Source organism: Vigna umbellata, chromosome 11 (genome assembly GCF_029865625.1).
Source record: "Vigna umbellata cultivar VRB3 chromosome 11, Vumbellata_1.0, whole genome shotgun sequence".
NCBI classification, from domain to species: Eukaryota; Viridiplantae; Streptophyta; class Magnoliopsida; order Fabales; family Fabaceae; genus Vigna; species Vigna umbellata.
The window spans coordinates 33046545-33072778 of NC_142175.1; the positions used below are offsets into that span (position 1 = coordinate 33046545).

The window sequence follows — 26234 nt, forward strand, 5'->3', positions numbered from 1 at the left end:
AATAGAAAAAAATAGATAAGTCTAGTAAGAAAATTTCTACAAATTATCATATAGTAGAGTTATTTATTGTATTTTTTATTTAATTATTATAAATCAATTATAATTTTGAAACTTAAACACATTTTCTCTCACTAAAAGTATATTTTTTAACCGTTTTAATATTTGAAATTTAAATTGAAGGAAAACAAATTTTCATCAGAAATTGCGAAACTAAACTGACGGGCCAGAACAAGGCCCAGTAGTAATTATGGGCCACATCATCTAAAATATCTATAGGCCTTTGTTCCTGTAATACGAGATCAGAAGAAGGCAATAGATTCAGATTTGGGGAATATTTGGTTGATTAGGGTTTCTTGTTGTTGATACCTTCGTTTTGTGTAGCAGTTGCCTCACAGTCACAGCAAACAATGGAAGCAATCACGGAGGGAGTGAACAACATCAATATCACCGAAACTTACAAGAAGAATCGTATTCAGGTCTCCAATACTAAAAAGCCTCTCTTCTTTTACGTCAATCTCGCCAAGGTACTCATTTTTCTTTCAATATTCGTCATTTTTTCAGCTCTGGATTTTGTTTAATTTTTGTGCTCATGTTGGATTCAGATTCTATTTGATTTTGTTGTGTTTTTTAATGTTTTTTTTTCAGAGGTACATGCAACAGCATAACGAGGTCGAGCTCTCAGCACTGGGAATGGGTATCATTTCTTGATTTCTTTTTTCTTTTTGCACATTTATAATGTGGAGTTTGTTTTCGGTGAGCATTGTTACCTAGGAAGTAATTTGTTTTAGGCAGATTCACAAATGATTTAAGGCTTTGACAAGTTGAATAGGTTCTATACTGTGTTATTTACTTTTCTTCTGCTATTTATTTTCCGCCACCCCATTAGTGTATAGCATCTTTCTCAAAGAGAAAGAAAAGAACTTTACTCTCCTAGATTATTGTAAAGAGAAATAATGTATTTATCTAAGAAGTCATTTTCCTGGAATTGAACCTAATGTCTTCACCCAAGTAGAAGAAAAGTTCTCTTAGAAGTTTTCTTAATGCACCCAAGCAATATTTGATTGACCCTTACACTGTGAAATGATTATATAGGATTAGAAAAATATCCCTTTTTTCTGAAAATCTTATTCATGATGGTTCCTTCCAGTAACATCGTCTGCTTTTCACACCTTATCTTCCTAACCAACTAGCCTTTCAGAAGAGCAGCCATGCACCATCATTCTTGCACTTGTGCCTTGTCCATCTGGATTGGTACTTGTTCTTCCATTCCTTCCCCTTTACCAGTGCTCTCTGTTGCATTCATCACTCTCAACTTTAGATGTACAGTGCTGTCAAATTGATTTGGATAGACGGGAGGGAGAGACTGTAGTAACTCTTTTTGTTTGCATGGAAAGTTGAAAAGTATATGATACTGGATGAAGTGGAATGAATGGAATTTAAGTCTGAATTTTGACATTATTAATGTGTTTGCCATGTTTTCTGTTTCCTTCATTTAATTAAACAAGCTTCAAACGATGTCTCTGATCAAAGAATTATTGCATTTAAGGGTAGTGTGGTCTATAACTGTTCATACATGTTTCAAATTTACTTGAAATGCTGGACCCATGGTTTTGCTCCATTTGAAATCCCAAATAAACTGAAGGTTACATGATTTTTCTGTTGTAAGCATAAACAAATATTGGAGTTATGATGAACGGTGTTGCTATTTGTCTAACTGAGCTGTATGTATAAACACCTGACTAGCCTGAAGTTCTACTCTAACAGCCCTTCAAATTTGAACTCCACCTTACAGTTTTAATTTTGGATTCAAGCGTAATACACTTATTCTTCGCATTGCAGAATGCTATTCACAATTAAGATTACCAAGGAGACTGGGTCTACTACTTGATATTCACGTTTATGTATAGTCATTCCTTTTAACCTATTTCTCATATATATTTTTATTTACTTTTTGGTCCAGCTATTGCTACAGTTGTTACTGTTGCAGAAATCTTGAAAAACAATGGGCTTGCTGTTGAAAAGAGTGAGATACCATATTCTCTTTTATGGAAATGTCTACCTTTCCTACATACTCTCTTTTTAATTATTGAAAAATAAAACTTGATTCTGATGCAATATTTTGGCAGAAATCATGACATCGACAGTTGACATAAAAGATGATTCCAGAGGAAGACCTGTCCAGAAGGCCAAGGTAAGGATAAAAAACACTATTTTTTATTAAGTTAGGATGTGTTTCTATGAATCTTTTTCAACCAATTTATAGTTTAGGAATCTCCTTGATGGCTTTAAAACACTTCTTGCGATAAATTTTCCTAGATTGAAATATTGTTGGGAAAGACTGCAAACTTCGATGAGTTGATGGCTGCAGCAGCTGCTGAAGATGGTGAAAATGGAGATGCTGAAGAGCAAACAACTTAGAGTAAGTTGTCCATGTCTCTTGTGAAGAAGACATGTATTCCTTAATGAACTGCCATGGTGTGGTTTGTGTAGGTAGGGACAAGCATAGCATTCATTATTATATAGACTGACCTACAGTGTTGAATTATGCTATTCCTTCATTTCTTTTACCTATAAATAGAGTTCTTTTTACGTCTTTTTGCTGTTGCTGGGTTTAGTTTGTCAAGAAGTATTGGCACATTTAGCTAGTTCAGTTTGAACAATAACTACTTATATGATTAAGAGTTTTGATCTTTGTTCATCACTAACTGTTTTGATCTTCTAGGTTCAATAATATTAGATCAATATGAACCTGTTAGAAGAATATTCAATATACACTCTTAATTTTGTGCAATAACATTACTGTGAAAAGGTAGAACTATGGTTGCCGAACTTAAAACATTTGCGCCTCACTAACATGATTCGATCTACCAAAAAAATTTCTATTTTTGAGTATTTCAGTTGGGACTTTCCATTTTTTTAATACACTTCTGAAAATAACATTTCAAGATCGGACTGATATTAATTTAAACATGATTTTGGTTTACTTTTTGCTGTATACATCATAATTACCAGAATATAAATATTAATTTATTGCAATTAGAAAAGCAATAAACTAGTAAACAATATTATTTTTCATAAATAATTATTTATTATTTATTTGATATAAATAATAAAATACTCAGTGGGACTTAAGTCTTGAAACTTGAATAATTATATATATATTTAGGGTTTAGAGTTTAGAAAAATTTTAAAAACAGATGTTAAATACATTTTGCTGCAAACAGTAAAATTTATTTGTGGAATTTATTTTAAATTTAATTTTCTTCACCTAAACCACTGAACCATGCTGGACATGAATCTTGTGAGAGGAAGATTAAGATGTGTATTAAAAACTCAATTTTCTGAAAAAACGCTCATCAATCCAATTTGGACATTGTTTAAAAAAATAATGTAACTTAATATAAATATACATATATGAAAACCGTATTAAATTAAAAAAAATGCATCTGACAATAAATTGTTTTATGCTCGAGATATGCAATTTTATTTTTCAAATTTACAGGAATGAGCAATTTTTAAAAGAATTTCTATGGGTACTAGTAATCCGAGAAAACAATTCTTTTATAATAAAAGTATTTTAATATACAATTTTATATTTGTTTTTCAATTATGGGGAAATTGTGCTTATAACAGTGATTTCACATCTTTTTTACCGAGTTTATAAGTATTTTGTTTTCTTGAACTGTGTTGGTAAAACTTTTTTTAAACGTTTGTTAAAAAAAAAAACTAAAATTTTATATTTTGTAAAGTTATACTCTAAACACGACTTATCTAAATGAATATTTTTTTCCTTAAAGAATTTATCTACTTTGATAAATTGTAAAGACCATCGTAATGTCACCTATATATTTTAATCTACAATTTCATGAAATTAACATTAGTATATTTTCATTAGTTTTGATGGCAATTTTATTTTAATTATCTTCACGATAAAATACATGATTCATTAAAGAAAACAGAGAAGAGGATAAATTCTTGCCATTTACATTATTAGTTAGTTTTTGAAGTTATTTTAATAATTTAAATTACACTCGTGGTAAAAAAAATACGCCTATGTATTAATAATATAAAGAATTTTTATTGTGTTATTTTACACACCGACAGAGCTTTGAAGACATCTCGACATGTTTTACGTTACAAATTATCATATCAATTATTAATTTTACAATAATCATATTAGCATATGTTTTTTATTTGATAACATAAAAAGATCTATAATAGCAAGCATATAAATCAAACTCGTAATATTTTTTATTGATAGATATTATATTAATAATTAACCTTTTACTATTTTCTTATTTTAAATGTTGAAATAAGTAGCAGTATACCGAACCAAAGTGTATAATGCATAGAGCAAAGCGATTTTTCGACTGTTGTGTGCAATTGCAGGGATCTATACACTGTCATCACCAGTTCTGTGAAATCAAATGTTCGTTTTCTCTGTAAAACCTTTCTTCAGCATCCTCCTCGTCTCGCTCTCAGTCTTCTTCTTTCTCGTACTGCTATCGCCTCGTTCCCTTTTCTCCCAAAATCCCATTTCTGGGTAAGTTGTTTATAATTTCAGCACCCATCTGTTTTTATGCCTTGAATCGGCTATAAAGCTTTGAAATTGGCAACTGGGCACCTTTAATTGTGGACTTGGTATGTTGGGTAGTGACATTTTTGCGTATTGTTGCTGATCCGTGGATTGGTGTTGTGTAGTGGGGAGGTGGTGGATATATGGAATGTTCGGAGACTCGTGGAATGGAGACCTTGCAATTGGTGGCTACAAGGACATCAAGCAGGTACTTTTTGCTTGAATCGATTGGTGTTTGTTTTTGCTACATTTCAGCTTTGGAAGGTTAAAAATTTGTTGTATTGAATGAACTTTTGTGATTACTGGATTCATTTTGCATTCAGTATAGGAATAGCTAGAACTGTCAATAGCAATTGAAATTCCGGAAGTTGCAGTGAGTAGATCTAGTTCTGTGTTGTTGATTGGAAGTTAGGGCATATGATTGGATTTTCAATGTTATCTGGACTTGGATTTGTAACTGATAGGGTTCATTGTTGAGGGTGGGTGAGGGTTGTAGATTGGCTTTTTATTTTCTGAATCAACCTTAATTGGCTTTCATTGCAGACAATTGCTTTCGTTTTTTTGTTTATTCTTGAAATGGTGCAGCTCTACCACTAGAAACCAACGGATATATCAGAGTGGATTGCTATGGGGGCCTCAATCAGATGCGAAGAGATGTGAGTACTTGAAGAAAAATCTTTTGAATTTCTACTCCAGATCCTTAGAATATCTTCAATGTGATTTTTCTGCTTTCTTAAATTGAGATGAAATCTACATGGGTTGCAGTTCTGTGACGGTGTGGGCATTGCTCGTTTGTTAAATGCAACTCTCGTCTTGCCAAAGTTTGAAGTGGCGTCATATTGGAATGAAACAAGGCAAATTTTTACTCAAAATTGTGTTCATTGGTTGACTAGTAAATTTTGTTATCTTATCTCCTTATCTATGTTATTGTTCTGAATACTTGGTTCCATTACAGTGGTTTTGGTGATGTATATGATGTAGACTACTTCATACAGCATATGAATGGCTTTGTCAAAGTTGTGAAAGAGTTACCACCGGAGGTTGCATCTAAAGAACCTGTTCATGTGGACTGTAGCAAACGGAAAGGGCAATTTGATTACGTTGAAAGTGTTCTTCCATCTTTGTTAGAACACAAGTACATTTCAATCACACCAGCAATGTCCCAAAGAAGGGACAGGTATGATCATGTCTCTCACTTCCATCAACAACCTCACTCACTCGTCTTTAGTTCTATAAACCAGAAATTGATTGCTAATAAAATATCAGGACCTGGGATATTCTTTTTTTCTTTTGTTTCCATTCCCTGTAAGGGGGATTTCACTTTATTATGAAATGGTTACAATTGGTAAATTCTTGGCAATTAAGCACTACTTTATAAGTGAACTTATTCTTAAGTTATCTCTGTAAGGAGGTTCAAGACACACATGCATTGGTAAGATATTGTTTGTTTTGAGCCAAATTCTCACAGATTTGCTTTTGATACCATTCTAAAAGGCCTCTTACCAAGCGAGGTATCTTATATGTACATATAAACTCATGTCTATTTCTTGTTTTATCCAACGTGAGACTTTGTTTGTATCCATCCTAACATCCACTGATTTTCAACACCATAATATGTAATTTTTATGAGTTTGTCAAAAGGGTTGGTTTGCTTAATATATGTGAATATTTAAATTGAGTTGTAATATTTGTCTCATGTTACCAATGACTATGCAAGCAACTTCATTGAACAATGTAGAATTATTTTATTCAACATCCATTATAGATTAAATTCTGTAGAAAACGGGGGCTGCTATCGATAAATAAGATCATGTGTCCCATCTCCCTTTTCTTTCATAGTAGTATTGTAACCAAGTTTGATTGTTCTTTGTTTTTGTTCTTCCCTTGCAGATACCCTTTGTATGCAAAAGCTGCTCTGTGTCAAGCTTGTTACAAAGCATTGCGTCTTTCGAGAGCCTTGGAAACGAAAGCCTCTGAGCTTCTAGATGCAATACCTAAACCATTTTTGTCTCTTCATCTTCGTTTTGAGCCTGATATGGTTGCATACAGCCAGTGCGAGTACAGGGGTCTTTCTCCTGCTTCCATGAAAGCCATAGAGGAAGCCCAAGTGGACAGAAAACCATGGACTGGAGACTTAGCTCGCATTTGGAGACTACGTGGAAAATGTCCACTTACACCTAACGAGACAGCTTTAGTACTTGAATCTCTTTCCATCCCACCAACTACAAATATATACCTAGCAGCTGGAGATGGTTTGATGGAAATTGAAGGATTGACAGAAACCTATGGCAACATATTTACTAAGTCAAGTCTTCTTAGTAGGGAAGACTTCACAAACATGCATGGCAATACAAAAGCTGCTTTGGATTATTATATATCCATTAACAGTGATTCTTACGTAGCTACATATTTTGGGAACATGGACAAGATGGTTGCAGCAATGAGAGCTTTCAAAGGTTTGTACAAGACTCTATTTTTGAGCAGAAGAGGTTTTGCAGAATTAACCACAAAGGGTCTTAGGGGAAAGGAGTTGATGGCAGCACTGTGGAAGGTTCACAGAGATGATTTTGCTATGGGAAGAGGCTCTGCTCTGCCCGAGTGTTTTTGCGAATTCAAGTTCTGATTTTGGATCTCTCTTTTGCTTCACTTTTCACGGAGGCACACCTTAGAATCCAATTGGATCAATCCAAAAACATATTATTTTAGAATTTTTATTTTTTGTTGTGTAATTTTAGTATTGTGAATTGAGAATACAATTAGCCTTTCTCAGTTTCATTATGATTTTTATCTTGATATAGTTTTTCACTTTATTAATTGAATTGATGAAATATAAGTGAGTTGAGTCAATTCGGCTTACGTTATTCTGCAAATAACTTGGAACAACGCAGATCTCCTATTGTAAATTTGGATCTAAATAACGCCTGCGTTTCCCTCTAAACTCCTGTCAGTTTGCTTTTTAAACTAATTAGTTATGTATCTGACTACTTTTCATGCATTGTCACGAGTGAAACAATTACACAATTAGAAACATCATGTTTCGGTAAAAGATTTTTAGTGCCTTCAACTCATATATGGGCAGACCTACAGTTTCCTTGCTTCTGTTACGTTGAAAGTTTAAAAAGATATCGATATCTTGGCTCAAGTTTTTGAGCCGTAAATTTTTCTCTCACAAGGAAAGCAAAACAATCAACACCTTTTTTTTTAATTTAATCAATTTACGATGACAAAACTCCTTTATGATTAAGCAACTCATGTTAAGAACATTAAAATAAAATAATAATTTCTTTGCAACTAAATCTTGCATCGAGATATCAACACCATCAGAACAGTTATGCTTCGCGCATTGATTACATGAACCAACTGACAGTACTGATGGATGATTTAACGGTACTGCCGCTAATGTTTCAACAAATCGATGATTAACACATTTATAGGCTACAATGACTACGATGAATTTCTACAAATACAAATGCTGGGTCTCAAATGGAGTCATTCAAATCTTCAAACTTAAAACAATATAACATTTTTCGTTAAATATTGTGTCAAAGCACTCAAATTTATGAGATGCCACCTAATCCATCCCTCAATATGGGCAAAGCTCTTTCGAATTTCACCTCCCCTATTGTCCAAAACGTCATCAATTTGGCACTGCAGAAAACACAAATAAGTCAGTTTTTTTACTAACGTAAGAACATGAGACAAAGCATTTCATCTCATTTGAATTATTCAACAGTGTATTTACTATCCACATGCAATCATCATACATTAAGTTCAAGTCATTAACAAGTAGGGTAATAGGAGAACAGTCTTACTGTATGTCGAAGTGTCAATTTGTTCAGGAAGCTCCTTAATATCAACTTCAAACCTAGATTGCACCTGAAATCAGCATTCAGATTTTGTTAATAGAAAGCACCGTATGGAGAAAAGATCCTTTGATTCCTTCTATTTCTTAATGTCAGAGTGCAAAAGAAACGTTAATACATCTCCATGAAAGAGGGGCCTAGACCTGATTAAGAACTTCAGAGTCGGCAGTGGAGGAGACAAAAGTAATAGCAAGCCCCTTCGTGCCAAATCTACCTGCTCTTCCTACCTATAAAAATTCATAAATTAAAGTATTAAGTGATTGAGGAAACAGAGAGAGAGAGAGAGGTAAATCACAAGCATGCAAGCATACCACAACCACACGCAAGAAGAAGAAAATTAGCAGTAGCTTAGGATGAGGTGAAAGAGGTGAGGTGTAGAGAGGAAAGGAAGTAGGGGGCTGGAGTGGTTGGGCTGGAAGAAGAGAAAGAAGAACAATGAATACAAGAGGTGTTTTATAGTGAAAACATGGAACGTGAGTGCAGGAAACAGCATAATTATACTGTCTTATAGGTGTTTTAAAGGTTAAAACACCATACACAATGCCACATAATCAATTATGAGGTCAAATTTTTTTAAATCTTTTTATATATAATATAAAATAATGATGATAATAATAATAATAAACAACTGCCACAACAATTTTTTATCATCATTTATCTCCATTCTTCTTCAACCAAACAAATCTCATTTCTACTCTTTTTCTCACCTATTTCCCTTCTGTTTTATTCTCTCTATTTCTTTCCTCTTTTACTAAAGGGTGCATAAAGAAATAAATCTAATGGATCCAGAAATTACCCTGTGCAAGTAAGTATCCGCAGAATCAGGCATGTCATAATTAATAACTATATTAACACGTTCTATGTCAATCCCCCTCCCTACTAAGTCAGTTGCCACGAGAATCCTTTGCTTCCCTTCCTTGAAGCCTTTGTATCGTTTCAATCTGAAATGGGTAAATGTGTTAAAACCAAAAATAAGGCTGCAATTATGGATAAAAGTTCACATCTATGCAAATGAAGGGAGTTGAAACGCCCAATCAATCAGTGTACCATACTTTGAATTGAAGCTTCTGAGACACAGACCTTAAGAATCTAAAAGCTAAAAAGTCTAAGCAAATGAAAAGTCAGCTTAAAGCATTAAAACTGTATTAAAAGACTGCACATGCCACCAATTACAAAATTAGTTGTATATACCTCTCTTCCTGTGACATTGCAGAATGTATGCAGATGGATGGGAAGTTACATTCCACAAGCAACTTGTTCAACTCTGCTGCTCTGCTAACACTCTTGACAAAAATAACTACTTGGTTGAAGTCCAAAGCATCAAGAAGATCATTCAACTTCCTGTTCTTCTCTGACTCTTGCAATTTGATGTAGTGCTGAAAAAGGTTACAAATGAGTAGAATTAAGCTAGAAAACAGAATTTCACTAAAAAAAATCAATTACCAAGAGGAGAGAGAGAAACGTTAATAAAACATACCTGGACAAGACCATGAAGCGTCAACTTGGCCTCATCATCCACATAGATTTCCATAGGCTGAAAAGAAAATATGTTGATATTAGTCATCATAGAAAACAAATAGATGGAGTTTAGTTATTTTCATTTACTTATAAAATAGATTGCAATTACATTTAAACAAGAATAAACATTCAAAATACAAAATAAAACATATACTAACAAAAATGCTTTATAATATAATAATCTTCATGAAATTTCTGAGAAAAGAGCATAAGTGGTACACAAAAATAAATGAGAAGGAACTATTATACCATCTACCATATAAGGTAAATTAAATCACCAAAAACAAGAACATTACATCTTGCATAAATTTCTTGCAAACAGGTCGAATCTCTTTACTAAGTGTAGCTGAAAACATCATCACTTGTTTATCATGAGGAGTCAATTTGAAAATCTCCTGGACGTCTCTTCTCATATCTGTGAAGGTAAAACAGAAGAAATAAGAAAAACATGATATCACAGATTGCCAAAGCATACCCAAAAACACAAATTTACAGGGGAAGAAACAGACCAAGTGATTCAAGCATCTTGTCGCACTCATCAAGTATGAAATGCCTCACGTTCTTTAAACCAAGGTCCTTATCTCTAGCCAGAGCAAGAATCCTCCCAGGTGTTCCAACAACAATATGAGGACATTCATTCTTGAGCAATTCTTTGTGAACCTTGATATTGACGCCACCATAGAAAACAGCAGCCTTTATATCAGGAAGATATGTGCTGAATCTCTCAAATTCATGGCAAATCTGAACAGATGAAGCTTTATTAAGTATATAAACATGCATGTGTTAATCAATTTTCGGTAATACAATAAACACATTTATGTATGCAAACAGAAGAGTAGAAAACAAATTGCTCTAGCAGCTCAGATACATTACATCCACATGAACACAGACATACCTGATAAGCCAGTTCTCTTGTGTGGCAAAGAACTAGAGCTGCAACTTGACCAGGAACAGGATCAACTTGCTGAAGTGTAGAAAGAACAAAGACAGCAGTCTTTCCCATCCCAGATTTTGCTTGACAAATGACATCCATTCCTAAGATTGCTTGAGGGATGCATTCATGTTGCACTAATGAAGAAGCAAACAAAATTGTAGTGGACGAATCCTCAGTAAGTATATATGATCTGCCAGATCCTTTTAATGTAAAGGTTTACCAACCAATTTTCGTGACCAATAATATGCTAGTAGTGATTACCTGGTCAATGAAAAGAAAATAGATTAGAGAATAAGAAAAATTAAAATAATTTAAGGAAACCAATAAACATACAAAAGATGAAATCCAGCAAGAAAGATTTTAGCAGAGGAAATATAAAATAATAACTGGTGAGTCCATATTATATTATTTAATGCCGATAAAGCTTGTTTGGTAACTTCCTGAACAATAAAAGGTTTCCAAAGGGAAAAAATATATATCCTCAAGCATTCCCTCTCAAACATACAATACAATGACCAATTGACCCCCTCTTAGTACAAAGTATATCCTTAAGAAACTATTGAAATATTAGCCAACTGAATTCAACACAATGTAAATTTTACTGAAAATGCAACAGAAAATACATAACATTATGATCAATAGCATTGGCTAATGGAAATGAAATCGCTAAAGAGCACAGATAAGCAAGTCAAACACCATTACCAGAAAGAAAATTACAAATTAATCCAAGCCATCATGAAAATTTAGTAGAAGAAATTGCACGATATCCTCATATATTAACTTCAAGCAAAAACATTTAATGTCAAATCTTGCCTTCTGAAGGATGCTCAAATCCTGAATCTACAATGGCTCGCAGAAGCTCTGGCTTCAACAAAAAGTCTCGAAAACCCGAACTATGGATGCCAACATAGCCCCTGCATCACAGAAACAATATATACATAAAATCAGGAGCTGCAACATCGAATTTTAGCTTGAAACCCTAAGCAAGTAATTTTTTTACTAATGAAAACAATGCATCAATATGTCAAAAAACCCTAACAAAGCTTCAAAGTAGGATTGTGAGTGTAAATTGAAGCTTATTACCTATCCTAATTTTACTTTTTCAATATCTATACAATTTACGCTACAACACAGGATTAGGCAACTGTCTCTACTCATTACACTATATGCATGTACAAACAATGTCTTGTTCACTAGCCAACACCAGCAAACAAATTACTTTTAAAATAAAATAAATAAATAATTAAATTAACATTCACACTCCCTAAGGTAGTACGAATTGATACTAGTTGAAGCAAATAAGAACCAACATAGCTACTTTCAATCGCGCAACAACCAAAAAAAAACAGAGAAAATGACAAATTCTCAGTTTCAAAATGAAACACACAATACAAGAAAGTGGACAAGAGAAAGAGGAGGGAGACTAACTTCTTGCCGGATTCTGCAGGCTTGGCAGAATCGGGAGCTTTCTCGTCTTCTTCTTCGTAATCAAGGAGCTCTTCCTCGTAAGCCTCGGTGTCCTTCAATTCTCCCATCCTGATTCTGTTCGTTAGGGTTACATTATCGGATTCAGTTTGAAAGATTGGGATAAAGAAAGTCTAATTCAATTAGTTAGAGAGAGAGAGTTGATAGAAGCTGACCTTCGAAGACGCAACGGAAATAGTTGTTGAGGAGGAGATTGAAAATAAACCCTAGATCTGGTTCTGGGTTTTAGGAAGAGTAACAGCGAGTTGAGCAGGGACGAGAAGATATAGCGTGTGCTACCGTGAATAGTCCGAAAAGCCCTTCCCATTCAAGCTTTCATCTGTCCCATCACCAACCTTAACAATACTACTCTAGGAAAGAAAGGTTAATTCTGGAAAACAAAACCATTTTTTTCCAAAATTGATAAATATTAATTTTATGCTAAAACAGTGTAAAATATTATTTGTGAATCATTTATAAATTTGAATTCGTGATTTAATCTCTTATTTATGATCAAATTGAAAAAAAGTGGTTTTTAAAATTTAACAATAGGATATTTACATATTTAGATACCATAATAAAACATTTAAGAATCAAGTTTGTCATTTATTTATTATTTTTATGAAAAAATTTGCTCTTATTTTTTTTTAAGTTCATGTTAAATGATATTCATACATTCTATTTATAGAATAAGCATTTACTCTAATTTTATGAGTTCGTGATTTATACAGAATAACTGAGATAGCAAAAAATGCAGTAATTAGATAATGTTTTCCTTTTTAAAATACTTTAATAATTCTGTTCAAATAAGATATTTAATGATTTTTTAATTGTCACCAAGACATAATTTTGAAATTTTTATGAGAAATATAGGCCGAAAGGCCTACAAGAAATCTTAGAAGGCCATTACTTTCTGCACCCCATGATTTCTTCCCGCATCTTCACAAATATGATGAAATAATCATTTTATCCATATGAAAATTTTAAAATACATTGAGTAATTAGAATTTTTTTTATTATACAATAGAAAATATATTTCAAAACATTCGGACTATATTTTGGGACACAAAAGACTTGTTTGCATCTTGTAAAGGGGAATGATGAGATATTACATGATAACTAAATGATTTATAATATTTGATAAAATTACTTAATAAGCTAGTTGATGAAACATATAATAACATTAAATTATTTGAGATGATAAAGAACTTTTAAACTAGATTATTTTCACAAGCTACTTTAAGTAGCAAAAGCAATATTTATGCTCTATTTAACTTCAAATCATCTCATTTTTTACACATTTCAAAGCTAAAACGTAGAAGGAAAGGAGTTGGATTAGCGTTACCTTCAACTTCTCTGTTCACAAATTAGTTCACAGACCAAACAAGCTACAAGAACGAGTTAAAAAATGTTGTATTCCTCGTGTTTATGAAATGGTATAATGAAATGCAACTACTTTAGCCAACATGAAAATCCCTCATTCCATAAAATGGAATCGTGTGCCACACAGAAAGCAAATTATAGGCAAATTATAGAAGGCACAATTTGGAAATGTTAAAAATTTCAGTGCTAAAAATTGAGAAGATTTTAACACAAGAATTTTAATATAGTCGTTGCAAAGCGAAGATATCCAGCACAGTCTCTGGTTGCTTGCCCATATGCATTTACAAGATGCTACATTGAACAGGAATCAGGCCAGTCATTGAAGTATGACTACCTCTGGATTTCTCATTCAAAACTCTGTTGGAGGCTTTAACCTTATCAGTCTTTTGATTCTATCCTTTTCTGTATTTTCCAAATATCCCTTGAAAACATAACACAGAAAATTGTCAATAAAAAAGCATCAAGTAGAAAATTGCTCTGTGAAACAATGGAACAAAGTTTTATCAGGGCATCCATCACATGCATTGCAGAGGATAATATCTAACTAGTGGGCCTAATGTAAAACAGATGACTACATCACACAGATAATAAGTAGATGAGTAATGCCTATGACGACATATATCAGATGGAATTCCTTGATAAATGAGTTCAAAAGACAAGCAGATAGAGTAAACTGACAAAAAATCAGATGCTCTGGTTTGATTATTTTGTACAACTGAAAGTCTGAAACTGTTCAGCAAGCCTCCTTACCTTCCATACAATTTCATCCAAACAAAGGCAAATTCGTCCATACTTGTCAAGGAAGAGGCGCTCACTTGGGGGCTTCCCACATACATCCTTCACAGCAGAGGTTATGACGAATATCACTTCTGACACTGGACAGAAAAAAAGGTAAATAGAAGCAGATATGTAACTTGAAAAGTATTCCACGGCTCTTCAAATTTACATTTCCAGCTCCAGTGAAATAATGCATAACGCTAAAAAGGCAAATGTCATCATGACATTAATCATTTCCTTGGTAAGCAAACCAAAACCATTCACTAAACGTAGAATCCAAGATATGTCCCTTATAGGCAGTTAAAGTGATCGCTAGTTTTACCAGCAAATATTCTAGAAAAGGAATGTCTATCAGCAATAGTTATTATTTGCATTATCAAAATAAGAAAGTGAAGGCGGAGTTTTCATCTTTACTTTTTGTCCCCAAAAACTACAATTTCTTCGTATCTGGATGTCTATTAGGTTTTATAGAAAAATGTATAATTGAAATCCAGCTTTCAAAAATGACATCTAAACGATCTGATTCTTTGTCTCCACAACTTTACTGTTCTTACTCTTCTTTCTATTACTGAACTCTTAACTCAATCACTTTTTTATTGCAAATAATTTATTATATCTTATCATCCTATGCACATTTGTCTAGGTGCATCCTGCTTACTAGTAGCAACCTAAATGAAGAAGCTCAGTCTCTAGTAGTGTAAACGGTTAAGTATATTTGCATCAAGACTCAAGACAAAAAACATTTAGTAACTCTGTTCACATTTTTCAATTATACCCTTCTCAGCCAGCACTGCAATATAAAACAAGTGAGCCTATCATCTGCCAGAGAGCTGGAGAATGAATAATTTCCATGATTTTATATTACAACCAACAAGTATAAAATGTAGAGTCCATGAATACATACAGGCAAGTTCGTCATATTCATCCTTTCCCACAACATAGATGCTGACATCCCCAAGCACCGTGTATACTATATAAACTGACCTGAAGCAAGGAAAAATGTACAATTACCATACAGAATCACAAAAGAATAAGAAGCAATTTTCCACAAAAAAATAATATGAATGCAATAGAGTTGGTGGTTAAAGATAATCTTGTTTCAAGTCAAACTTCAGATTGGGTTAAACGATGATTCAAGTTCTCAAAAGCTGTTAAACATCATTGACCAAGTATGCATGCGTGTTTTAGTCATGCAGAACACTTGTACAGTTATACAAATACAACTCATTTCTCATATTTCTTCTACCAACTACACCATCTGAAAGTACTGTTTTTGCCAAATAATAGGCCCATTCTTTCTAGCAACTAAAATTATTTAGTTTGTAATCTTTCTGATCTTGACGAGGCAATTGATATAAGCACACACAGATACATGAAATTCAAAGTATAATATAAGCGAAAAGCATGCTATACTGACTTGTGGCAAGCAACTAGGAGCTCTTCATTTTTGACACCCTTAAGATTATCAGCTCCTAGTTTGACTAAGAAAGAACGCCAGTGTAGGCGCTCCTCAGCAGGTACTCCATGGAAACTGCAATATTGAAAATCATTATGTATTTTATGTAGGCATGACCAGACAATATGTATCAACAAAGGGGTTATGAGAAAATCACTATATCAACTACTACTCTATCCCATCAAAATCCATGCCAAACCCATTTGAGATCCAATCTAAATAGCAGGATTCGATCCACAAAATCTAAAATTTAGATGCATAACGAGAACATTGAAGCGAATCGGAGAAGTTGAGGTATAACTGAGAAAATAAGAATTAGGAATGGGAAGAAAAGATGGATCTGAAAGTACCGTTCGATGAGGATATTGCCCTCAGCGTTGGCAAAGAGCACCGCAAGGATCATATTCTCTCAAGTCTCTCTTTCTTCTTCTGGATTCAGCTCCTATCCCCAATTCCCAGCACAGTTTTCAAACATCAAGGGTTAATAATTTAACTTATCTTACACTTTATGCTTAAGAAAGTTTAACGAGTGATTTTTACTCTCTTCTAATTTGTTAGATTTGTTAATTTTGGTTTCTTATTATTTTCTTTCAATTTAATATTCTAATCTCTTTTAAAAATATTCACTCTGTTAATTTTGGTTAGATTAATGTTAACGCGTGTACATAAATATTACTACGAGTTATTTTTTAAAATTTATTAAAAACTTACACGTGTTAAGTTATTATTATGTCACTTGAGAGTGTTATCCACATATGATAATAATTATTTTCAATTTAGTCTTATTATCTTTTAAAATGATTCAATTTTATCTTTTTTTAATTTGAGACTAAATTAATAATTAATTTTAATTAATTTATATATATATATATATATATATTAAAATATATTATTTTATAATTTATATGTTAAATTATTCTATCTAAATATTCAAATTATTTTATTTTTTATAAATTGTAAAAAATTATATGTGAAAAATGTGAAAAATAAAATAATTTTAGTATTTAGAGGGAATAATTTGTTGTATAAATTCTACGAAAATTATTTTAAGATGTATATATAAATTGTAATTAAGTTTAAATACTAATTTTATCTTAAAATAACAAAATTGGATTGATTTAAAAAATGAAGAAACTTAAATTGAATTAAAATTTAAAATGGAGTAATTAAATTGAAAACCATGACATGACCTGAAATATGACCATTTATATTTTTTTTAAATAAAAAAATATATAAATAATTAATTAAAATTTTCAAAATTTGACATGTAATATGTATGGGTCAATTTAACGAAAATTAAAAATTCAAAAAAATTGAAAGATTAAAATTAAACTGAAAAATAGTAAGATGGTGAAAATGAATCAAATCAATAAACAAGAAGATTAAATTACTAATTGTGTTAAAATAACTTATGTCGTAGGGAGGTTTTGAGAAAATAAATTGGATTAAAACGAAATAGGTTAAAATAAACTCAAATAGAATGAAATGAAAACACTAAATTTTTGTCTTGAACAACTTTTAAGTAGAAATGGCAACTAAACTAAGCTCAAAAAATTGTTTTATACCTATTTGCTAATTTCTCGGGCATAAAAAATTACTTAAAATTTATTTTAGAATATATATTTCATTAATTTGTTTTAAAATTATTTCAAAATATAATTGAAATAAAAATACATATTAAAATAGATTGGAGCCTCCTAAAATTAAATTTAAAAAAATTGTATCATAAATTATGAGTTGAAAAACTATTTTTATAAGAAAAACAATTTTAATTTCATAGATGTAAACAAAAAATATGTAAATATGTAAAATTAAATTAGAATTAATTATTAAATTTTTATCACCAACAATTAGTAATTTTAGCTTTTGTATTTAACAGCCATTCACCGAATAGTATTGGATATGTCTTTGCCTTATCAATAAACTAATAATTTAAATATTTATACCCATTGTACATGCTGATTATTAAATATATTTATCTAATATCTATACTGTATTTTTCTCACGGACATTATTGAATCAGTAGTAAATATAATAAGAATTTCATTAAAAAAAGTTAAATATATTTTTAATTTTTAAATTTAGAGGTGAAATTAAAATTATTAAATTTTAATACATTTTAATTCTTAAATTTTTAAAATTAATAGATGTAATTTTTAATTTAATTATGTTAATATTTTTTATGTATTAAATAATGTTTTTTGTTTTATAGTAACATCTTAGTTTTTTATATTATTTATAAGTCTTAGTATAAACATTATTTAACGTATAAAAAAAATTAACTGTTATTAAATTAAAAAAATTATATTTATTTATTATGTTTATGATCAAAATATATTAAATTTTGAGAAGGTCACTTATCCCTGAATTACTCTAGGCTAAGTCTGGAATTCTTATGGATTAGGGAGCAAATGCATTTGGTGATATGAGTAGTCAAATCAATTTTTTTAAGTTATTCTTCAATTGTATAGTTCCATACCTATACAATCTCTAGATCCTCTCGTTCAGGTGTATGTTCGATTCATTCATGTGTTCCTTCCACTGGAAGTTTGCCAGGAACCGCTCCTTGTCCGTACCCCTTGCACTTTGTGCTTCTTACACCGGCGATCACTCCCGCCCTCCTCAGTGCCCGGATGTCACATTAACATATTTCAATTCACATATAAAAAGTTAAAAATATATTTAATTAAAAATAATAATGAAACTCGTAAATACAATTCAATATTCATCATAAAGGTATAAAATTAAATCTAATCATTAAATCATATAATTTTATTAAATAAAAAAAATTAAGTTAAGTAATTAATCAAAGAAGCTTCACAATATGAATTATACTACAGTAATGTAAAAAAGAAAAAAAAAAGGTATTTTATATGCTGGACCACCCAATGAGAGGTCTAGACTCTCTTCAATTGTGTACTTTATTGGCAAAAGCCATTAAGATGGAAATAAATGACTAAGTTGTAAGAATCTCTTGAACATGGTAACAGCTCACACAATGAGACAAAGCAATTAGAAGGTGCATGATCTATATCTATCCTACCGTAGCCCTTACTTTGAGGTCAAGTTAACCTTCAATGATCCAATATGATATTTCAGTATCACGAACCCTTTTAGAAAATCCACCATTTGCTTTTCGCCTTTCCTCTCCCAAACCTCCACATTTCCTCCATAATTTCACAAGTAAAAACACTTTAACCACCTACAAAAACGTGCATCCCATGTTACCACGTGTCGACACACAAACAATTTTAAACGTCGTCATTTTTTTAAAATAACACAAATTTACATCTATTTAACATTGTAAGATAAAATAGTCATAAAAAATAAACTTTTATAATTTTTTAAAAATAAAAACATAAAAAATAAGAAAAGATAATATTAAATAAATGTAAAAAATAAGAAAAGATAATATTAAATAAATGTAAAGAATATGAACTTGAAAGAGAAAAAAAAGTGACCTTAACACTCTAAATTGCTAACTGAGAGATGATACGTGTCATCATGCCCAACAGAAAAAAAAAGTTAAAAACGCGTAAAAATTCTGATGAAGATGTCGTTGACGATGTGGTGATCATATGACCAAAACGATCAAAACTATGTGATCGTCGATCGAAACTAGAACTCCAACAGTGACAGCAATAGTGACAAAAATAACAAAATTTTTTTTCTCAAAAATAACTTAGACTCTAAATACCATGTTAAAAAATAAAATTTGAACCCGTTTTGTAAAATTGAGTTAAACTTAAAATTTCCTTGTCAAAATATTATTTCTCTTTTCTTAATTAAATAAACTTTACTTAACAACATATTATAGTGCCTTTGCCAATCGAACAACCTCTTGGTGTTTCGAAAAACACTACTCAGACATTAACTTGTTAATGTTTTTCTTCCCCGACAGGTTTAAAATGCTTAAATACGCTGCTAATTATGTTTTTTTCTCACTAATTTTTAATTAATTATAATTGTCGGCAGGGTTGTTTAATTATCCAGCTAAATTGATGAATGTTTCAGCTGTCAGTATCAATTTAAATTCCTTCAATTATGATGTAGAAGGAAGACAATGTCATAGTCTACGAAATTAGAATATGTGGTTCGCTATTTGTACTTTAATTAACAATGTTTCTATTATTATGACAAAGCATACGCATAAATACCATCCCGTGCTTCAATCCCTTGTTTGATGTGATATATATATATATATATATATATATATATATATATATATATATATATATATATATATATATATATATATATAAATTTATTGTATGGGATGTGGACATCATATATACTCATTTGAAAGTTATAATATTAATTTGATCAGTTTAAAAAATAAAAAAAACGTGAGTTAAATTTTTTATTAACAAAATATTAATTATTAATATTTGTCGATAAAAAAAGTATATATTCAAAAATATATTACAATAAATTAATTATTAAAAAATGGTTAACTTAAGTATTATTTATAGAATTGAGAATAGAAGTAGAAATATCACTAAAAAAAGGAAAAAAAATATGTTTTTCTTTTTCATTGAAGTAAAATTGGAAATAGTTCATCGTCGTAACTTTTATATAATTTATTTTATGTGCAAACGACATATTATGTGTTATTTAATTGTTTTATAAAATAAAATATTCGTATAGGCGTAGTCCACATAATTCCTGTCAGAGATCTCGCCAATGTTACTTGCATCAATAATAAACTTTAACACTGTTAAAAATAATAATTAAAATTAAGATTTTTAAAAATACAAGAACCAAACACTATAAATTTTTTCAACAAAACTATTTCCAGTTTTACATATTTGTTCCTAAAAAAATAGTTTTTGTTACAAAAGCTTCTCTCCTAATTTCATAGTTATGGAAAAATATTACTTTTCATTAATTGTTCTCTTTTAGAAGTTTTTCTGGAACTTTCTTCAAACGAATTTAATGTTTTTTTTTCTTAGTTTTTTATTTTTTGCGATAATTTTTTTCACATATATTATGTATCTTTTTACTTAATTTAAGCGAAAAGTTATATTAATATGTCTAATAAATAATAAAAAAATTTATTTTAGACAGAAACAAATTACAGATAAATAATATCTGTATTAACCCATGAAATTGGTATATCTTAAAAGGTAGTCAAATATATTTTAATAAAATAATGTGAGAATATTTTTCTCTTATAAAAATGGTAATGATACTTTGACAATATTTTTCTAATAATATTTTAAATCATTTACGTGTTATTTTGTGATTCGTCTAAAATTATTTTACAGTCAATAATAATAATTATAAACATCAATATAAACCAATCATACAATGACACATAAATAATATTAAAATATTACGGAGAAAATGTGGTAAAAGTATCGTCATTCTATAAAAACAGAGTGCACACTTCAGTAGTGACAACGAATTGCAATCGTAACCTATAAGGCCACACACATGCATAGGTTGTCAAATCAAAAACTCATTTAACACATTTAATCAAACAGTCTAAAGAAAACTTCTAAAAATGAATGTATTTATTCATTATCATAATTCGAGTATTCCACTACAATAGCCATGTGACTACCAAAAGTCTTATGTGAACAATACCATAAAAGTATCACAGAATTCAATTCACTGCATTCCAGTGTTCCTTATCAACTTAACAAAAATTTATGAATTATACTAACATGTGTTATGTATGATATTGTATTGATCCTCATACTCCAAACTATTCACTATCAAACTTTGTATGCTCAAAATGAAACAATGTCATATATAAAGCTAAAAGTTAATCATCATTTCATTCGTATTATAGATATTATAAAAAAATATAAAAAGTATATTTTGAAACACATAATTTTTTTATCGATACTACTTAATTTTTAGTTTAAAAAAAATACAAAAATTAGTTTTCATAATTATTTTTCTTTATATTGTTTAGATTCATGAAATGAAAAACTCATTGAGAAGATAAAACATCAATAAAATATGAATATTTATTTCGAACAATTGAACCTTCTCAAATTTTTTTCTTTTTAAGAACTAAAAAGATTTGTGCTAAAATAACATGTAAAAAAAATAAGAGACCGTGAAAACATAATGGATCTTGAAGTACTATTTCTGCATCTATGACCAAATTCACCAACATCAGAATTACTTGTTAGTGGCTGATCAAGTTTGATAGATTCATCTTCCAAAACAAGAAGTTTTGCTGCTTTAACATTATAAACATTATTATTACTCTTCCTTTTCTCAATATAAATCTAACCCCTTTTCTTTCTGCCTTAGTAGATCGAATATTTTAAGAAATAAATATCTTTTTCACTAATGAGATCCAAAAAAAAGAATAGAAAACCGATTTCATTATATTTTTTATTAAGAACAAAACCTATTATGAGAATAATTTTTTTAGGACAATAGTTTTGAAAAGACTGATTGAGTTTTCATATTTATAAGCTGTTCTATTTTTTTATTTTTATCAATATGAAACTTGGATTTATATTTAGATTCTCAATAATAATCGGTGTCAAGTGAATATAAAATGGGTTATCATACCATTTCTTTATAAAAATATTTAAAACAAGGAATAGTTTTTACATATACATAAAAGAAGTTCAAAGAGAACTAGGCAATAGGTAGTTACACACTCATTGGAAACATTCATTCACAGCCAGAGACATTAAACTTAACATCCTCATTCCTCATCACCAAATTAATGCAGAACCACTCTCACTATCCTTTCCTATGTGGGACTAATAAACTAAGTGAAAAGTTGGAATGACGATGTTTATACACCTCAATTCCTATTCAGAAGCTCCTCTATCATCTGCAGAGCCATTCTCTGCTCCTCATCTAATCCATTACCTTCCTCAGGCTTTATCTTCTCTGGAGCATGATGATCAACAACAACAACAGGAACTTCAGAATCAGAAGAACGACCTTGATCTTGATCTTGATCTTGATCATGATCATGATCATGATCACCCTCGCTGTTCTTTTTTTCCAACTCAACCATCATGATCCAGTTAGAGTCAGAACGAGGGCCTGCTCTCTTCTGCCACACCCCTATGTGGGAATTCTCAGTGTCAAGCCTCAGGCAAGTGAGGGAAGGTGAGGGAGATTTGCAGCACTTCCTAAGCTTTGCACTCAGAACTGCAGACAATGTAGAGGTGGAAGATGAAGAAGAGGAAGTGCTGTGATTCAAAACCTGGTTTTCACCAACTGGGAAGTTTGTTTTAGCGTTTCTTCCACTCATCAAAATGGCTGCTTCATCGTATGCTCTTGCTGCTTCCTCGGCTGTCTCGAATGTCCCAAGCCACACCCTTCTTTTCCTATTCAAACACCACAAATTGCAAACTGATAAGACTCTCACATTCAATGCACACTGTTATGTATTAATACATGCACGGATTCTCATGCCACCGATTTCAATTAATTCAGATAGTTTATGGAAATCTGTGCAAGCGTGTAGTGCCTACAATTGAGACAGTTTCTTGCATTGTCATGGATTCTGACAGAAACCATGTCTGTAACATTTGCTGCAATTTAAAACCTCTCTTAAGGGACAAGGATGATGATGATTAAGGAAACAAACAAGAGAAAAAACAACGATACTTTTGGAGAAGTGGAAGAAATAAATAATTGAAAATTCTTAGTGAGATGGATGAGTTTGATGAGAGTACAATAATGGGTGACGAATCTCAGAAACCCACGAGCCCCAATGGCGTTGCCTTACACCTCTGAATTTCCTTGATTGCACCATGTTGAGAGAGAGAGAGATAAAGAAGGATATGGAATTTGTGACAGAGAATGTGAAAGACATGGCGAGTTATAAAGCACAGGGTGATGATGCAGTAATTCAAGGCTACATTCCACAAAAGGGACACGTGATTTTGGTTTGGTAGGATTTCCCCACAGACAGAATTAAATTAAACCAGAAGATCATATTATTTTACCAGCTACACTTTTTACTGCATGTTTTGTCTTATAGTATGTTCAACATTAAAAATACATCAATATCAATACATTACATTTTTGTTTTAAAATCTAAAACAACCTATATATTTTAAATTTTACTTATTTATACTTATCAAGCGTGAAACTAGACATAAATGAGTATACAATAATAGGTAGACTTAGGTCTAACTCAACTCCAATAAATCAGTTTATAAAGTAAGGTTTATACTCACTTATATATTTTAAATTGATCTTATATCTAGAGGTGAAACTTCTACCGACACGAGTGTCCTCATCGTATAATTATAATACAACTTAGAGTATACAATTATAGGAAATGAAAAGGTTAAAACCAGAAGCTGCTATTGTATTTGGTTATAGCCATTTCAGTTTTCTTTACAATACGATAAGATCAGACTGAACTTTCAGATGCTTCTCTCCACTCTTATTACTCAAGTGGACCGTGCACGTAAATGGCATATGTTGGTGACTGTGACTGTTAGTGACCACTGACATATAATAACTTGAATACCATTCATTTTCAAACCATGACATGCTTAGCTCATTGATTGTGATGTCACTATCAACCTATAACTTAAGCTTAACTTTAAGAGCATATTATTCTTAAGGAATATGAGTATATAATGAAGATATATTTGTACTCAAAATTAAAATTAGTCTCTGTAAACTTAAATAAAAGTGAGATATTGTACGTTTTAGATTCTCATTTTTCACAGTTGTTTGTAAAAGACATTTGGAAAAATTGAAAAAAAGAAAGTATTTAAACCGTATATAGAAGGACACATGCATACATAAGCTAACCCTGTAAAGTTTTTACGCTGGTCCAGTGTCATAATTTGTCACTTAGGTTGTTAACTTTTACACTATAACTTAAAAAAATTCATACCGCGCATGATTTTCTGTTGGCTGACATTATAATTTGCTTTGCTATATATGGTGCTTGTCCTTCTACAATGCTTTCAGTTTTGGCAGCAGCATGATTTGGAAGTGACTGTCAGTTGCATGAAGGTGTCAACCGTTGGTCCTTGCTCTGGAAATTCCTTTATTCTCTATACCACCACACTGCAAATTGACACTGAATAAATCTCATGAAAAATACAAAATCATTCAGTAATTTTGAATACAAAAAGGAGATAAGTAACACAAAACTCAGCAGCAGTTGGTTTATCAGTACAAAGAGGACCATTTCATCTCTTCAGGCTAAAGGATGACATGTCTCTTTTTCTTATATAAGATTTAACTGGGATAGATTCCATAAAAAACTTCATCTTAAACTCAGTTTTATTCAGATCTGGTTAAATTTAGGTGCTTGCATATGTACTTGGCCAATAATTGTATAGATTTTAAGGATGCTATCATTGCTATGTGTTTCGATAAATCTTTTTACATAAATTATCTTCTAACTCCAAGCTTGGATCATAGTTCGGTTCTTAATTCTCCTTGGACTGTTCGGGTGTCATATGTAAAAGCACTCCGACGTTTAAGTCAGTGTTCTGAATAATTTGACAATAAATGAGTAATAAAAGTAGTCAATTACTTGAATATCAAACCTGTATTTATAGACTTTCGTAATGGACTTCTGACCAGGACGGGTTCAATTACAGCCCATATACTAATAATCTCACTTAAGGTTAACCTAATTACAATAGCTAATCTTGTTTGTAGTCCAACTGATCAGTTTATCAGTCGTTTCATTGCTGGATGGTCAACTGTTCGATCTATTACACAATACACTGTGCATATAGCACAGTCAATCACTTAGGCAATTTTTTCAGATCTGTTATTGCTTTTTCCATCTTCTCCCCAATATTAGATACTGCACATTGATTGATATAATTTCACCTTTTCAGCTATCAGAAAAAGAAAGTTTCTTTGGAAGGAAAATGAAGTTAAGTCTCCAAAAAGCAAACAGAGGCTTGTTTTTGTTGGAAAAATGGTGCACAAATACAATGAACTGATAGACCATCAGAACAGCATATGAATATACTAAGAAGAAACTCTGATATATTGCTTATACAAATTTAAAACCAATCCTGCGGCTATAAGGAATAAGGTGCAGGAGTTGTAAAGGAGAAAAGCTATTCTGCATTGATGATTGAAAAATTCATCAGACACAGAAATTCCTTCCAAATCAGGAAATGCTGCAAATAAATGGAGTTAGCGCTAGCAATCACATTTGAGGAATGCACGTGACGTGACTTCATCTTGCATTCATTCTATCTCTAGAACTTATAATGCTGCATGCACATATGTGGACTTAAAACTATATACATTTTTGTCAGAGACAGATAATCTTAGTTTTAA

At 31.2% G+C, this 26234-nt stretch overlaps 5 protein-coding genes across 7 annotated transcripts; 2 read left to right on the forward strand and 3 right to left on the reverse strand.

Annotated features, from left to right (window-relative positions):
- The first annotated feature begins 294 nt into the window (after positions 1–294).
- Positions 295–2701, forward strand: LOC124835582 (uncharacterized protein At2g34160-like). Its single transcript, XM_047310543.2, has 5 exons — positions 295–524; positions 646–694; positions 1961–2023; positions 2127–2191; positions 2317–2701. The coding sequence occupies exons 1-5, from the start codon at positions 408–410 to the stop codon at positions 2416–2418; spliced, it is 396 nt and encodes a 131-aa protein (XP_047166499.1). The 5' UTR covers positions 295–407; the 3' UTR covers positions 2419–2701.
- A 1630-nt stretch (positions 2702–4331) lies between these two features.
- Positions 4332–7369, forward strand: LOC124835581 (O-fucosyltransferase family protein). Of its 2 annotated transcripts, XM_047310541.2 has the most exons (6): positions 4332–4543; positions 4702–4784; positions 5162–5232; positions 5342–5430; positions 5532–5753; positions 6467–7369. In XM_047310541.2, the coding sequence occupies exons 1-6, from the start codon at positions 4428–4430 to the stop codon at positions 7197–7199; spliced, it is 1314 nt and encodes a 437-aa protein (XP_047166497.1). In that variant the 5' UTR covers positions 4332–4427; the 3' UTR covers positions 7200–7369. The 2 variants fall into 2 exon arrangements, with proteins under 2 accessions (XP_047166497.1, XP_047166498.1); XM_047310542.2 differs by lacking the exon at positions 4332–4543 and having other exon boundaries at positions 5120–5232.
- A 470-nt stretch (positions 7370–7839) lies between these two features.
- Positions 7840–12690, reverse strand: LOC124835571 (DEAD-box ATP-dependent RNA helicase 15-like). 2 transcript variants are annotated; one of them, XM_047310526.2, is made up of 12 exons: positions 12532–12690; positions 12320–12433; positions 11705–11805; positions 10853–11025; positions 10467–10698; positions 10254–10372; positions 9917–9973; positions 9631–9815; positions 9236–9380; positions 8583–8666; positions 8389–8452; positions 7840–8224 (listed from the first exon to the last, which is right to left on the reverse strand). In XM_047310526.2, exons 1-12 carry the CDS (start codon positions 12681–12683, stop codon positions 8214–8216), a joined length of 1437 nt encoding a protein of 478 aa, XP_047166482.1. In that variant the 5' UTR covers positions 12684–12690; the 3' UTR covers positions 7840–8213. The 2 variants fall into 2 exon arrangements, with proteins under 2 accessions (XP_047166482.1, XP_047166483.2); XM_047310527.2 differs by having other exon boundaries at positions 12320–12427; positions 12532–12623.
- Positions 12691–13744: 1054 nt separating this feature from the next.
- Positions 13745–16482, reverse strand: LOC124835583 (SNARE-like superfamily protein). Its single transcript, XM_047310544.2, has 5 exons — positions 16322–16482; positions 15933–16046; positions 15420–15499; positions 14489–14613; positions 13745–14159 (listed from the first exon to the last, which is right to left on the reverse strand). Exons 1-5 carry the CDS (start codon positions 16372–16374, stop codon positions 14088–14090), a joined length of 444 nt encoding a protein of 147 aa, XP_047166500.1. The 5' UTR covers positions 16375–16482; the 3' UTR covers positions 13745–14087.
- Positions 16483–22510: 6028 nt separating this feature from the next.
- Positions 22511–23768, reverse strand: SHN1 (Integrase-type DNA-binding superfamily protein). Its single transcript, XM_047310535.2, has 2 exons — positions 23636–23768; positions 22511–23284 (listed from the first exon to the last, which is right to left on the reverse strand). Exons 1-2 carry the CDS (start codon positions 23713–23715, stop codon positions 22750–22752), a joined length of 615 nt encoding a protein of 204 aa, XP_047166491.2. The 5' UTR covers positions 23716–23768; the 3' UTR covers positions 22511–22749.
- Between the last annotated feature and the right edge of the window lie 2466 nt (positions 23769–26234).

Coding starts and splice junctions, on each gene's coding strand:
- LOC124835582 (XM_047310543.2), top strand. CDS start 408: ATGGAAGCAATCACGGAGGGAGTGAACAACATCAATATCACCGAAACT. Junction 525..645: donor TTTACGTCAATCTCGCCAAG/GTACTCATTTTT, acceptor TTTTTTTTTCAG/AGGTACATGCAACAGCATAA. Junction 2,024..2,126: donor TGGGCTTGCTGTTGAAAAGA/GTGAGATACCAT, acceptor ATATTTTGGCAG/AAATCATGACATCGACAGTT.
- LOC124835581 (XM_047310541.2), top strand. CDS start 4,428: ATGTTCGTTTTCTCTGTAAAACCTTTCTTCAGCATCCTCCTCGTCTCG. Junction 4,785..5,161: donor GCTACAAGGACATCAAGCAG/GTACTTTTTGCT, acceptor GAAATGGTGCAG/CTCTACCACTAGAAACCAAC. Junction 5,431..5,531: donor TCATATTGGAATGAAACAAG/GCAAATTTTTAC, acceptor GTTCCATTACAG/TGGTTTTGGTGATGTATATG.
- LOC124835571 (XM_047310526.2), bottom strand. CDS start 12,683: ATGGGAAGGGCTTTTCGGACTATTCACGGTAGCACACGCTATATCTTC. Junction 10,699..10,852: donor CAAGAGAACTGGCTTATCAG/GTATGTCTGTGT, acceptor TCATCTGTTCAG/ATTTGCCATGAATTTGAGAG. Junction 10,373..10,466: donor CAAGATGCTTGAATCACTTG/GTCTGTTTCTTC, acceptor TTACCTTCACAG/ATATGAGAAGAGACGTCCAG.
- LOC124835583 (XM_047310544.2), bottom strand. CDS start 16,374: ATGATCCTTGCGGTGCTCTTTGCCAACGCTGAGGGCAATATCCTCATC. Junction 14,614..15,419: donor TGAATATGACGAACTTGCCT/GTATGTATTCAT, acceptor TTTTCTGTCCAG/TGTCAGAAGTGATATTCGTC. Junction 14,160..14,488: donor TGGATGAAATTGTATGGAAG/GTAAGGAGGCTT, acceptor TATGTTTTCAAG/GGATATTTGGAAAATACAGA.
- SHN1 (XM_047310535.2), bottom strand. CDS start 23,715: ATGGTGCAATCAAGGAAATTCAGAGGTGTAAGGCAACGCCATTGGGGC. Junction 23,285..23,635: donor GAGATTCGTCACCCATTATT/GTACTCTCATCA, acceptor GTGTTTGAATAG/GAAAAGAAGGGTGTGGCTTG.